Source organism: Poecile atricapillus, chromosome 35, assembly GCF_030490865.1.
Source record: "Poecile atricapillus isolate bPoeAtr1 chromosome 35, bPoeAtr1.hap1, whole genome shotgun sequence".
NCBI lineage: Eukaryota > Metazoa > Chordata > Aves > Passeriformes > Paridae > Poecile > Poecile atricapillus.
In genome coordinates, this window is record NC_081283.1 from 2,846,257 (window position 1) to 2,859,316 (window position 13,060).

General features: G+C 57.4%; 2 protein-coding genes across 7 annotated transcripts in view; one reads left to right on the forward strand and one right to left on the reverse strand.

Annotated features, from left to right (window-relative positions):
• Positions 1 to 13,060, forward strand: part of HDAC7 (histone deacetylase 7) — a 67,530-nt gene that overhangs the window by 36,694 nt on the left and 17,776 nt on the right. For all 3 annotated transcript variants that reach the window (XM_058861341.1, XM_058861344.1, XM_058861340.1), the window contains exon 2: positions 12,008 to 12,198. In XM_058861341.1, the coding sequence (XP_058717324.1) occupies positions 12,008 to 12,198 (191 nt within the window). The remainder of the gene's footprint in view (positions 1 to 12,007; positions 12,199 to 13,060) is intronic.
• On the reverse strand, positions 9,167 to 10,512 carry LOC131590933 (uncharacterized). Of its 4 annotated transcripts, none has more exons than XM_058861346.1 (3): positions 9,928 to 10,512; positions 9,564 to 9,788; positions 9,167 to 9,505 (listed from the first exon to the last, which is right to left on the reverse strand). In XM_058861346.1, the coding sequence occupies exons 1-3, from the start codon at positions 10,510 to 10,512 to the stop codon at positions 9,167 to 9,169; spliced, it is 1,149 nt and encodes a 382-aa protein (XP_058717329.1). The 4 variants fall into 4 exon arrangements, with proteins under 4 accessions (XP_058717329.1, XP_058717328.1, XP_058717330.1 ...); XM_058861348.1 differs by having other exon boundaries at positions 9,390 to 9,505; positions 9,564 to 9,749; positions 9,809 to 10,512; XM_058861345.1 differs by having other exon boundaries at positions 9,167 to 9,749; positions 9,809 to 10,512.

The following is a 13,060-nucleotide window of genomic DNA, read 5'->3' on the forward strand; positions in this document are numbered from 1 at the left end:
GTGGATTTTGTGGTGGATTTTGGGGTGGATTTTGTGGTGGATTTTGTGCTGGATTTTGTGGTGGATTTTGAGGTGGATTTTGTGGTGGATTTTGTGCTGGATTTTGTGGTGGATTTTGTGGTGGATTTTGGGGTGGATTTTGTGGTGGATTTTGAGGTGGATTTTGTGCTGGGTTTTGTGCTGGATTTCGTGCTGGATTTTGTGCTGGATTTTGTGGTGGATTTTGTGGTGGATTTTGGGGTGGATTTTGTGCTGGATTTTGTGGTGAATTTTGTGGTGGATTTTGTGCTGGATTTTGTGCTGGATTTTGGGGTGGATTTTGTGGTGGATTTTGTGCTGAATTTCGTGGTGGATTTTGTGCTGGATTTTGGGGTGGATTTCGTGGTCTTTCTGAAGTCCCTGCTTGCCCAGGCCAAGCGGTGACCGCGGTGTGCCCACAGCAGCCGGCGGATTTCGGATGGAACCTGGCCTGAGCTGATGGGTGAAGGTGGAGCCTGGGCCCGGGATGGGGCAGCAGATTTGGGTTTGGGGCCGCTCCTTTGGGGCCAAGAGGTGCTTCTGGCTCTGCCCTGGTGGGGTGAAGCAGCCCAGGCCGGACAATGGCCGGACAATGGGCGGAAGCCGGGACCGTGTGCGGCTCCTGCTCCTCCCGGGCTATTTCCATCGCATTGTCCGAGGCAGAGGAAGGATGTCTCCAGCCTTCTTCCTTTTTGCCTCAAAGGGATTCGGGGAGGGCAGTGAGAGGAGGGGATTTGTTGTGCAAGAGGTGAAATCGCTGCTCCTTGAAGCTCCCCTGGACGTGTGCGCGGCGAGGAGGGAAGGGGAAGGTCTCCCCTCGCTGTGTGATGCAGAAATACGGCCACAAAAGTGGCCTCTGGCTTTTGGGGATGTTTTTAGTGTGGACAGGGCTGGGGTGGTGACAAAGGAACGCTGCAAAGTCCCTCCTGTGTTTTCACACAGCTCCTGCTGCTGTGGCTGGGCAGAGTTGAGGCTCCTCACTGCTGCTGTGGAGGAGGAGGAGGAGGCCGAGCTCCCACGTGCCAGGAAGTGAAAGCAGAATTAATTAAGACAGGGAAATGATCTTAATTTGTTCTGGCTAAATCCCTTTAGCAGCAGCAAACCCCAAATATCTGAAGCAAAGCTCTCGGTGGGGGCGCGGCCGCACCTCTCCCGTCCTGACGCATCTCCGGGGGTTGCTGTGAGTGGCAGAGCTTTCCCAATCTGACTTCTCCCAGTTTTCCCTGGGAGTCAGACTGGGAAATGCCCACCCCTGACTGGTCTGGATCCCCGCTGAGCCGGGATCATCCTGGGACAGCCGTGACAGTCCAAGCCCAGCTCTCGCATGCGCTGGCACCGGCTCTGCCCTGGCGCAGCTCCAGCTGCTTTTCCCATGGGGGAACAGAAAAAGCTTTAAGGATCCCTTTTGGGTTTTTTTCCTTCATCCTGGAGTGGATGGGGATGGAGTGGAGCTGTTTTATCCTCCTCCAGCAGTGTGTGATCCCCATCACACCCCCAGGATTCCCTTCCTACCCCTCTCTGGAGCTTTCTGACAAATCCCAGGGTCAGGGCCGGTCCCTTCAAACCTTCCAGGATCGCCGAGATTTCCCAGATTTCTGACAGGAGGTTTCCAGCAGTGCCAGGGCGATGGAGCAGCGGCTTGGTGGCCATCAGGGAAAATCCTGGATGATCTCTGTGGCCTGGTGACAGCCCCTGGGGTTTGGGGTGACCTCCTGTGCTTTAAACCTTCCCCGAGGTGTGTCCTGCTCTTGTGGGGGGCTTGGCCCTGCCTGGGGTCCCCATGGGAGGAGGTTTGGTGTGGAAGGAGGAGAGGATTGGGCAGTTCTGCCGTGCTCTCCCTTCTCCCAGCTTTGAGCAGAGGTTCTGTAACCAGCTTTGAGCTGATGCTGGAGGAGCTGCTGCCGTAAAATTCCACTTCAGCTTGGGGTGGAAGCTTTTCCCCACATTTTTAAAATCCCAGTGAGAGCGGCAGGATTGGGCAGCTTCCTTCCAGTTTATCCCATTCCACGTTCCTGTTTGCAAAGGGGAGAGGGTCTGGTGCTCTCCTGCAGGCCGAGGAGGGTGGAATGGGAGCAGGAGCAGGGCTGGAATTGTGGCTGGATGCTGATTCACCCCCGGGAGACCTCAGCGTTTCCACCTGCTGCTGCCCGCTGCCAGCACCTGCCCGAGCCCACGCAAAACCTCCTTGTTTATTTTGTCTAAAAGCAAAATATCCCCCAGAGGGGCGGGGGCGGGAGGGATGCCCGCTCTGGTTTAATTGCACTTAATGAGCCTGATGAGGCTGGCTGCCAGCGAGGGCTTTGCCAAGGCTCCCATTTGCCCGTGAGAACTTCAAGGGTGTGGTGGCGGCCACGCCTGGGATCGGGGATCTGGGAGCTCCCGGAGCTCCGGGGCTGCTCTTCCCACGGCCTCGGTGGGCACGGGGACCCCGAGGAGCTCAGGGACACGATGCCACCCCTGGGTGAGTGTCCCAGGAGGGTGGGGAGGGTCCCTGCAGGCACAGGAACCTGGGACAGACAGGTTTGTGTGAGGGGCACCTGGAGCATCTCCCCCATCCAGAGCGGGGTCCGTGGGCTGGCTCCGGGTGTGTGCCCGGTTTTTTGGGTGCCAAATGAGCTCTGAGGGCCTGGATGTGTCAGGGGCTCTGCTGGGCTGACACCAGCTCTGATCCTGGGAGGTTCTGAGGGCTCAATCCCCACCATCAGCACCGATTCCGCGGTGTCCAGGTTATTCCTGCTGCGCTGAGCTCTCCAGGAGTTTCTCTGCTGATTCTTTTTCCTTTTCCCCCATTTCTGAGCGGCTCAGCAGCAGCAGCAGCTCCTGTTTCTGGGTTAAACCCCCAGGGCAGCGTTGTTCCACGCGTGTGGAGCTCTCACACACCCAGCTGCACCCTCCGTCCCTGCCGGAGCCTCGGCTTCCTCCTCGGCTTCTCCCAGACTCGGGGTGCTCCTGCCATTTCTTCACACCACAAATCCTCCCTGCTGCCTTCCCTGTAGCTTCTCCATCCCGGCTGGAATTCCCTGGCTCCAGCAGCGTGGGGATCTCCCCAGCTTCTCCATCCCGGCTGGAATTCCCTGGCTCCAGCAGCGTGGGGATCTCCCCAGCTTCTCCATCCCGGCTGGAATTCCCTGGCTCCAGCAGCGTGGGGATCTCCCCAGCTTCTCCATCCCGGCTGGAATTCCCTGGCTCCAGCAGCGTGGGGATCTCCCCAGCATCTCCCCACCGAGCCAGGTTTGTCCCAGCTGTCCCCAAGGTGCGGCTCCTCGGCTCCAGGCGGGTTTCATCCTCCTCTTCATCGAGGCTTTGACACCTGCACCTTTCCCAGCTTCGCTGGTGCCAACCCTGAGCTCTCCCAGCTCCTTCCCGAGCAGCCAGGGAGGGGAGGCAGCCGGGCCGGTGGGGAAGGACACCCGAAATGTGTTTGTGCAGGAAACTGAAATTGCTGCGGCTTCCTCTCTGTGACAGAAATAACTCTCACCCTGGGCCCCAGGTCTGCCCTGGGGAGCTCCTGGGTGGCTCCTCAGGCACCCGAGGGTCGGCACGGGGCAGTTTTGGGGTGAACTTCACAGGGAATTGAGTTTGTGCCTCTTTCCCTCTGTGCCCGTGGAGCTGCCCGTGCTTCTCCCAGCTCCTTCTGCTCATCCTGGGCCTCGGGGTTTTTTTCCTTAAATTTTCTTTTCTGCTCTCCAACCCATCCCTGGACCTCGAGCAGGGTTTGCCAGAGGGATTTCCTTCCCCGCGGCTCTCAGGGACGCTCGAATTAACGGGCAGATCGTCTTGAGCAGCCACTTGCCGGCAGTGGGTATTGAGTGATTCCAGCTTTTTATTTTTTTGTCTCAGCGCTTCCAGATCAAGCACGAAGCCGCTTCGGGCAGCGCTGAGCCTTCCCCGGGGGGTTGTGACTCAAGCTGGGCTCTTGCACGCAGCAATTAAAAGAATAAATCCGGGCTCCGGGCTCCAGCCGGGTACCGGAGCAGCTCCCGGGGGATGCCCCGGGGAGGATCCGCCGAGCTCTCCGTCCAAAAACCGGTTGGGAGCGTTCTCCTGCGCTTGGGTAACCGAGGAGAGAAGTTCTGCAATCGTTTGATCTCTCTCCTCCTGCTTCCCTTGGCCGCATCCTCCCGTGCTGATGTCAGCGGAGCCCCGAGGAGCATCCACGGCTTCCCGGGAGCGCTTCCCGGAGCCGCCGGGGCTCGGCTGGACCCGTCCTGAGGGAGAACAGGGAGCCAAAAGCGATCCCAGCTGGCCCGAGGGTGATGCCGAGCTTTGGGCCGGGCTGGTGCCCCTTGCAGGGAGCCCGGAGAGGAAGATGAGGATGCTGAAGGGCACAGGGGGGGTTCCAGCTCTGCCAGAGCCGCGGGATTTGCCTGCCTTGTGTCCCGATCCATCCCTGCCTGCTCCGGGCGCCGTCCGAGCTTTTTTCACCCAGCAGCCCCTCAAGGAGAGGAGCCGGGCGGTGCCGGGGAGCAGCAGCATTGGATTTTTAAATTTTCCTGGATTTTAAAATCCCTGCAGGAGCATCAGGAGGGGCAGATTTGTCTCTCTGCAGGGACTGGGCGATATTCGGGGCTCCCCAAAGCCGGGAGGAGCCGGCACATCCCTGCCGGGCTGGGGGAGCAGGTGAGGGGAGGGATCCTGCGGCTCAGGGGGACATTTCTCATTCGGGAAAGGAAAAATTTTCCCCAAATCTTGCGGGTTTCTGTGATTTGAGGCTGCCTGCAGCGCTCTGAGGAGGGCGAGGCTTGGCTGCCCTTCAGCAGAGCCCTGCGGTCGCGGCTTTCCCGGTGTTCCTCAGGAAGCCGCGGTTGTTGCGAGGTTTCCTGGGGATACCTCTCCCTCCTCCTCCTCCTCCTCCTCCTCCTCCTCTCCCGCCGCTTTTCGGCCCGGGTGACCCACGGAGGTGGGAGGCTGCAGGAAATGATTGCCAGAACCTTCCAGGGCTGTGGTGGGGATGGAGCCACTCGCCGGTCCCCAGCTCCCAAAGCCCGGCTGCGGCTGCAGGAGATGAACCCTCCATCAGGAAAATTAATCCACAAACACCAGAGGTTTATGTCCAAAAAGGAGACAGAGGAGTCCTTTTTTTCTTTATTCGAATAAAGGGAGAGGCCATGGGGCATTCCCCTGGGGTCTCTCAAATTTTTGGAGGGCGCAGCCTCCTTTTTATCCTAATTCCTGTCCACTTGTCCCTTCTCTCTTTCCCCACAGGCTGAGGTACTTGACAGGTACAGACTTCCCGGAATTCCTGATACCTGGGGTACCTTTCCCCCCACCCCCAATGCATAATCCCTTCTTAATTCTTAATTTTTATGCAATTCATGGTGTTCTTTCAGTGCCTCTTTGATCTTCTACTGGAATCCATCCCATTGTTTCTGTTGTCTCTCACTGAGAGCTGCACCTTATGAGCTGACCCACAGCTTGTTTGTAAAGACAAACTCATCATTCCTTTCACCTCTGATCCCTTCCTCATCCCTGCTGCTGCTGCCCACGCTCAAACCGCATCTTTTGGGACCCGGGATGCAGCTCCCTCCTGCCCCTGCCCGGAATTTCTTGTGGTTTTAATACCTGGGTGTCCCTGAGAGCTCCAAATTTAGGGCCGAAGGTTTTTTTTGCTGCGGGGTTTTGCCTCGGCGCGTTCAGGGCTGGGATGCTCCGGAGGATTTCAAAGCTCATCCCTGGGAGAGGAGCAGCATCCAGGGAGCTCCTCTGGGAGCAGGAAGGAGCAGGAAAGAAGTTGTTCGGTGCTTTGGGCAGTGCCTGAGGTGAAGTTTGTGTTAAGGTTTGGGGCTTTGGGGTAGCTCAGTGGATGTGGGGTTACCTTGGGATCCACCCGGAGGCAAAATTCCATCTAAAATTTAAAAATCTGATTTAAACACGGATCTGAGAGCGTGTGGAAAAGCTGCCTTGAAACACAGACCTGGGTCACCTCCAGGAGTGTCTGATTTAGCCCTGAGGAGTTCCCTGTGCCTGTTGGAGATGGAATCCTGCCCCGTCCTCTCCGTGGGAGCAGCGTGGTCCCCTAAGAACCGGGATTCTCACTGGGACAGGGAGTGTTCAAACCAGCAGCACATCCAAAAGGTGTTTCCTCCCTGTCCCTGGACTCTGGGCTGGCCCTGAAGGTTGTTGGGTCCCAGAGCCACGAGTTTATAAACGAAATGTGCGCATTTGTGGGGAGAAAATTCCAGGCAGGGCTATGAAATGTCTGACTCAAAGGTCACGAGCTGCAAATAAGCAGGGAGAGCAATCAGGGGAAGCATCTCGCCCTGCTCTGCCTCCCCAGGCCTGATGTGGAGCTCGTTCCCAGGCTCCAACAGGGAATATTCCCATTTTTTGTGCTTGGAATGCGTCAATAGCTGCTGTGCTCACAGGTGCACGGCGTGTTCGGGTGTGTGGCTGAATCCCGGTTCGTGCCTTTGGTTGTGGGAAGGGTTTTGTGCTGCTCCGGTGACTTTGCCAAACTTTAATCATCGTCTGTCTCAAAATTTTTATTTTATTTTTCTGGAAACTTTCTGCAGAAGGAAGTTTGCAAGAATCAGAGCAGAAAAATTTGGGTTTACCCTGGCGGAAAAACTCTCAGGGGGGCTTTTCTTGGAGCAGCATCAGCCCTGTCTCGTTTTGGAGCAGGAATTTGGTGTCTGGTGGGGAGGGGAGGGATCCACCCACATCTGGCTGAGGCATAAAGCCCCTGAAACTCCCAGAGCTCCAGAAAGAGTTATCAGAACTTGGCACCCGGCTGCTCCAAACATGACAAACATTACAAATATTACATCTTCCCTGAGCATCAGCTGCTCTCTTACGGCTCCTGCGGGACGTGGCCGGCGCTCTCTCCATGTGGGGACAGCTGAGGCTCTGCAGGGCTTTCCCTGGAGCTGCTTTCCCTGGAGCTGCTTTCCCTGGAATTCCCATTCCCAGAGTTCCCATTCCCGAAGTTCCCATTCCCGGAATTCCCATCCCCGGAATTCCCATCCCTGGAATTCCCATCCCCGGAATTCCCATCCCCAGAGTTCCCATCCCCAGAGTTCCCATCCCCAGAGTTCCCATCCCCAAAATTCCCATCCCTGGAGCTCCCATCCCCAGAGTTCCCATCCCTGGAGCTGCTTTCCCTGGAATTCCCATCCCCGGAATTCCCATCCCCGGAATTCCCATCCCCGGAATTCCCATCCCCGGAATTCCCATCCCCGGAATTCCCATCCCTGGAATTCCCATCCCTGGAGTTCCCATCCCTGGAGCTGCTTTCCCTGGAGTTCCCATTCCCGGAGTTCCCATTCCCGGAGTTCCCATTCCCGGAGTTCCCATTCCCGGAGTTCCCATCCCCGGATTCCCATCCCCAGAATTCCCATCCCCGGATTCCCATCCCCAGAATTCCCATCCCCGGAGCTCCCATCCCCGGAATTCCCATCCCTGGATTCCCACCCCCGGAGCTCCCATCCCTGCATCCCCGGAGTTCCCATCCCCAGAATTCCCATCCCCGGAATTCCCATCCCCGGAGTTCCCATCCCCGGATTCCCATCCCCGGATTCCCATTCCCGGATTCCCACCCCCGGAGCTCCCACCTCCAGAGCTTTGTTCTAAGGAAAGGAAGGACCAAAATACCCCAAATATTTGGATTTTGTGGGATCCCGCCAGGAGACCCCTCGGGGACACACGAGCAGAAGGAGGTCAGGGACAAAGGGATGCGTGGGCACCTCTGGGGGTCCCCAGTGTCCCCCAAAAGCTGGGGCTGGGTGGCTTTGGGGATTTTTCTCTCATCCTTCTGTGGAGCAGCGTTTGGTCCCCGATTAAAGCTCCCCGGGGCCCGGCGGGGTTAAACGAGGTCCCCCAGCTCCGGGATTTCCTATTTCTCCAGTTCTCCCTTTGTGATCTCCGCGTTCTTTCAACGTCGTCCTTTTGGTGTGGTTTCTAATTTAAGTGTTTTTAATTTGAGCGAGCTCCCTCCAGCTCATTCCCGCTCCCTGGAGAAGAACTTTTCCCTTTTTTTTTTTTAGGGAGGAATGTTTTTAATCAGCCGCATTCTTCAACCCGCCTGAACTCTGAACCTTTCGCAGCCCATCAGCCCAAGATGGGAAACGATTTTATAAAAGAGATGGGGGGAAAAAAAAACCCCAATCTGGATTGAAGTGCTGCTCCACCGCGGGGATGAGGACAGGGATGAGGACAGGGATGCAGGCAGGGAAAAACAGGGATACAGGCAGGGAAAAAGAGGGATGCAGGCAGGGAAAAACAGGGATACAGGCAGGGAAAAACAGGGATATAGACAGGGAGAAACAGGAATGCAAGCAGGGAAAAACAGGGATACAGGCAGGGAAAAAGAGGGATGCAGGCAGGGATACAGGAAAGGAAAAACAGGAATATAGACAGGGAAAAACAAGGATACAGACAGGGATAGATAGGGAAACAGCAGGGAAAAACAGGGATACAGGCAGGGATACAAGCAAGGAAAAACAGGGATACAGGCAGGGAAAAACAGGGATATAGACAGGGATGAGGACAGGGATACAGGCAGGGATAGACAGAGAAACAATCAGGGAAAACCAGGAATATAGACAGGGAAACAAGCAGGGATACAGGCAAAGAAAAACAGGGATATAGACAGGGAAACAAGCAGAGAAAAACAGGAATACAGGCAAAGAAAAACAGGGATATAGATAGGGAAACAAGCAGGGAAAAACAGGAATACAAGCAGGGATACAGGCAAGGAAAAACAGGGATATAGGCAGGGAAACAAGCAGGGAAACAAGCAGGGAAACAAGCAGGGATATAGTCAGGGATAGACAGGGAAACAAGCAGGGAAAAACAGGAATAAAGGCAAAGAAAAACAGGGATATAGGCAGGGAAACAAGCAGGGATAGAGGCAGGGATGCTCAGAACAGCAGAGCTGGGATGCCACTGGTTTGCTCCTCAATAATCTTCCTGCCCTGCTTTGTTTGCCTCCCGCTTTGTTTCCCTCTTATATAAGCCCAGCTCTGCTGACGGCTGATTTGCCTCTTTAAAAACAATCAGGAAATGCCAAAGCAAAGATTTCTGTGCTGGGGTTTTGGTTTTTTTTCTTCTTTTCCGGGATCCTGGCTGGGAGCTGCGTGTCCCGAGTGACACCAGCCCAGCACTGCCACCCCCAGCCTGGGGAATTCGCTGTCACCTGTCCCAAAACTCCTCAGGAGTCTGGGAGGTGCCAAGCGGGGCTCCCCACCCTGCCCTGGGCTGTCCCTCCGTGTCTGTCCCAGCTCCCGGCCGCGTTCCCTGCTCCGTTCCATGCCGGTAGCCTGGAAAATGCTGGTAACTCGTGCTGGGGCTGCAGCACAGAGCCCTCATTCATCCCCGGCCCAGCTTTCCCAGGGCACTGCAGGGAAACTCCGTGGCACAAACTCCCCTTCCCATGGAGGATCCACGGGCTGGATCTGGGGCTGCTGGCCCAGGGATGGAGTGTGCCGTGGGCTACTGGCCCACGGCTCTCCTGGTACCAAACTCTGATCCCAGTCCCAGGTTCTGCATCCTGATCCCAAACTGTGAACCCAGTCCCAGGTTCTGCATCCTGATCCCAAACTGTGAACCCAGTCCCAGATTCTGCATCCTGATCCCAAACTCTCATCCCAGTCCCAGATTCTGCATCCCGGTCCCAGGTTCTGCATCCTGATCCCAAACTGTGAACCCAGTCCCAAACTGTGAACCCAGTCCCATATTCTGCATCCTGATCCCAGTTCTGCATCCTGATCCCAAACTGTGATCCCAGTCCCAAACTGTGATCCCAGTCCCATATTCTGCATCCCAGTCCCAAACTCTCATCCCAGTCCCAAACTGGTGATCCCAGTCCCAAACTGGTAATCCCAGCCCCAGATTCTTTATCCTGATCCCAAACTCTGATCCCAGTCCCAGATTCTGCATCCCAGTCCCAGGCTGGTGATCCCAGTCCCAAACTGGTGATCCCAGTCCCAAACTGGTGATCCCAGTCCCAGCCACGTGTCCTGGTGGCTTCTGAGGGTCCACTGGGCACCAGCAGGACCTGGGCTGGGTTGGGGACAGGGACAGGGACAGGGACAGGGACAACGCCCCCCGTGCTGGGGTTTTACTTTTGGCTTTTTTGGGGTGGGGGGAAAGGGAGGAGCCTCTGGCTTGGCTGCCAGCCCCTGGATCAGGCAGGAGGGGGTTGTTCACTGAAACTCCTGGCCCAGGGCCCGGCAGCAAACCCCAAATGAATCCAAGCTGCAGAGGGAGGTCACAAACAGCTCCCGGGGGCAGGAGGGGCTTTGGGAGGGGGGTCTGGAGCTGAGGCTCGTGGAGCATCCCCGAGGGTCCCGGTGTGGTGCCAGTGGCTCCTGCCCCGAGCCCGGCTTTCTCTCCCGGTGCCACCTCGTCCCGCACCGCCCTGGCACCGGCCGTGGGATGTTTTGTGTTTCCAAGCTCTGGAAAAGCGCCCTGAGTTTGGTGGCCGTGGGATGTTTTGTGTTTCCAAGCTCTGGAAAAGCGCCCTGAGTTTGGTGGCCTCAGCCTGGCCAGGAGCATCGGGGCTGGGACACCAGTGTCACCCCAGGCCAGGCTCCTCTCCTGGGGTGCCTTTTCTCATCCTGGAAATCCTCTCTGGAAATCCTCTCTGGAAATCCTCTCTGGAAATCCTCTCTGGAAATCCTCTCTGGAAATCCTCTCTGGAAATCCTCTCTGGAAATCCTCCCCGACACCCCCAGAGCGGGGTGGGCAGAGCTGGGGGCCGTGGCAGGAGCTGGGACCACGCAGCCTCTTCTTCCCTGGCTCCTCTTGGCCCTGGGGATGCTCCAGGGCTTTTTCCTGGCTCCGGTGCTGAGGATTTGTTTTTCTGGCCGCTGCCCGGCCTCGCTCTCCCCCAGCACCCCCCGATCCCTCCCTGCTCCGCTTCCGCCGCCTCGCAGTTTGTTTTTAGAGAGACTGAAACAAATGATGGAGGGAGAGATTCCCAGAGACCCCGCCAGTGCTTCCCTCCGGGCTCTGCGCCTCCGGCTGCGGCCCCAAACCCCTCCCGGGGGTGTCTGGAGCAGCCCCTGCTTCACCTGGGCTGCCCCAAGCCCTTCCCATCCCATTCCCCCTCCTCTCCCAAACCCTTCCCATCCCATTCCCCTCCTCCCAAACCCTTCCCATCCCTTTCCCTCCCCTCCCAAACCCTTCCCATCCCTTTCCCTCCCCCCCCTAAACCCTTCCCATCCCATTCCCCCTCCTCTCCCAAGCCCTTCCCATCCCTTTTTGCCCTCCCTAAACCCTTCCCATCCCATTCCCCCTCCTTCCAAACCCTTCCCATCCCTTTCCCTTCCCTCCCAAGCCCTTCCCATCCCTTTTTGCCCCCCCTAAGCCCTTCCCATCCCTTTCCCCCTCCTCCCAAGCCTTTCCCACCCCTTTCCCCCTCCTCCCAAGCCCTTCCCATCCCTTTTCCTCCCCCCTCAAGCCCTTCCCACCCCCTTTTGCCCCCCTAAGACTTTCCCACCCCTTTTTGCCCCCCTCAAGCCTTTCCCATCCCTTTCCCCCTCCCCTCCCAAGCCTTTCTCATCCCTTTTCCTCCCCCCTCAAGCCCTTCCCATCCCTTTTCCTCCCCCCTCAAGCCCTTCCCACCCCTTTTTGCCCCCCTAAGACTTTCCCACCCCTTTTTGCCCCCCTCTAGCCTTTCCCATCCCTTTCCCCCTCCCCTCCCAAGCCTTTCCCACCCCTTTTTCCCCTTCCCAAGCCCTTCCCATCCCTTTTTTCCCGGGAAGGGACAGCCTCAGGGAAACCCCTGAGACAACCCCTCGGGGAGCTTGTGCAGGGAACATTTTCACTCCAGAACTTTTCTCCACCCTGGTGTCAGAGAGAGGCACCTGCAGCCCCCCGGAGCCTCTCCAGAGGACTGCGATTCACAGGAATCTCCTTTCCCAGCCCATGGGGGACCCTCTGCAGGCAGAAATTCCGTGGCAAACCCCTCTCGGTGTCAGGGACATCTCCTTGCCGTGTCACCAGATCCCTTCCCATGCCTCAACCGTGTCCCTTCGTGTCCCCACAGCTGCCGTGACCCCCTGCACCTCCCCGCGGGTGCCCCAGGCCGTCCCCATGGACCTGAGGATCGGGCAGCGCGTGGTGAAGCCCCAGGACACGGCTCTGCTGGCCCTGAAGCAGCAGCAGCTGCAGCACCAGCTCTTCCTGGCCAGCCTGCACCAGCAGCAAGTGGAGCAGCTCGCCCAGCAGCACGTCCGAGTAGGGCACGGGGCAGGGGGGACCCCCACACCCCACTTTTGGCACGGTTTGGGGCAGGCTCGGGCACTCGGGAAGGTGAATTTTGCCCTCAGTCAGGGCTGGATTTGAGTTCCCATCTCTAGGCAGGGATTCAGAGGGAAAAAAAGGTTGGAAATGCCAACGCCAAAATGACATTCCCAGGTGAATTCCTGCTTTTCCCTGAGCTGGAACATCTGGAGGGGTTCCCAGGGACCTCTGTGACGCAGGGAGGGAGCTTGGGGAGGCTTTGTCTGAATTCCAGGCCAAATCCCGCTCCTGCCAAGGCCAGGATGTCCCTCCTGATCCCATTCCGTCCCTCCTCCTCCTCCTCCGTGTGCGGAGCGGGGATCCCTGCGGGCCCGGAGCTGCCCCTCCTCGGCCACCGCTGCTGCTCTGCCCCGGGGGCACGGCCGGAGCCGTTTGGCTTTTTCTGGGAGGGTTTTTTTTTGTGTTTTGGGAAGCTCCAGTTTCCTGCCCCGAGCAGGAATTCGCTGCCGGATTTGATTGTCACAAGAAAGCGGCGGGATTTAGCGGGGGATGGCTTCAGAGGGAGGAGGTGCCCAGGGAGTTGTGACCCACCGAGATTGTCCCCAGCACCGCTCAGGGCATGAATCAATTCCAAATCAGCTGGGATTTCCCAGTATCCCAGATTTTTGTTTATTTTCTCCCGCTCATTGCACTCAACAAAGATTTTTATTTCGCAATTCGGATGTGTCCGAGCACCCTGAGCGGGTGGGAACAGACAGGTTTGGGGTTTTACAATGAGCAAAAATGACCAAAACGCCTCCGGTTGGCTGTGATGGAACAACCTCACACATTTCTGCCAGCCAGGGTGACACCAGCG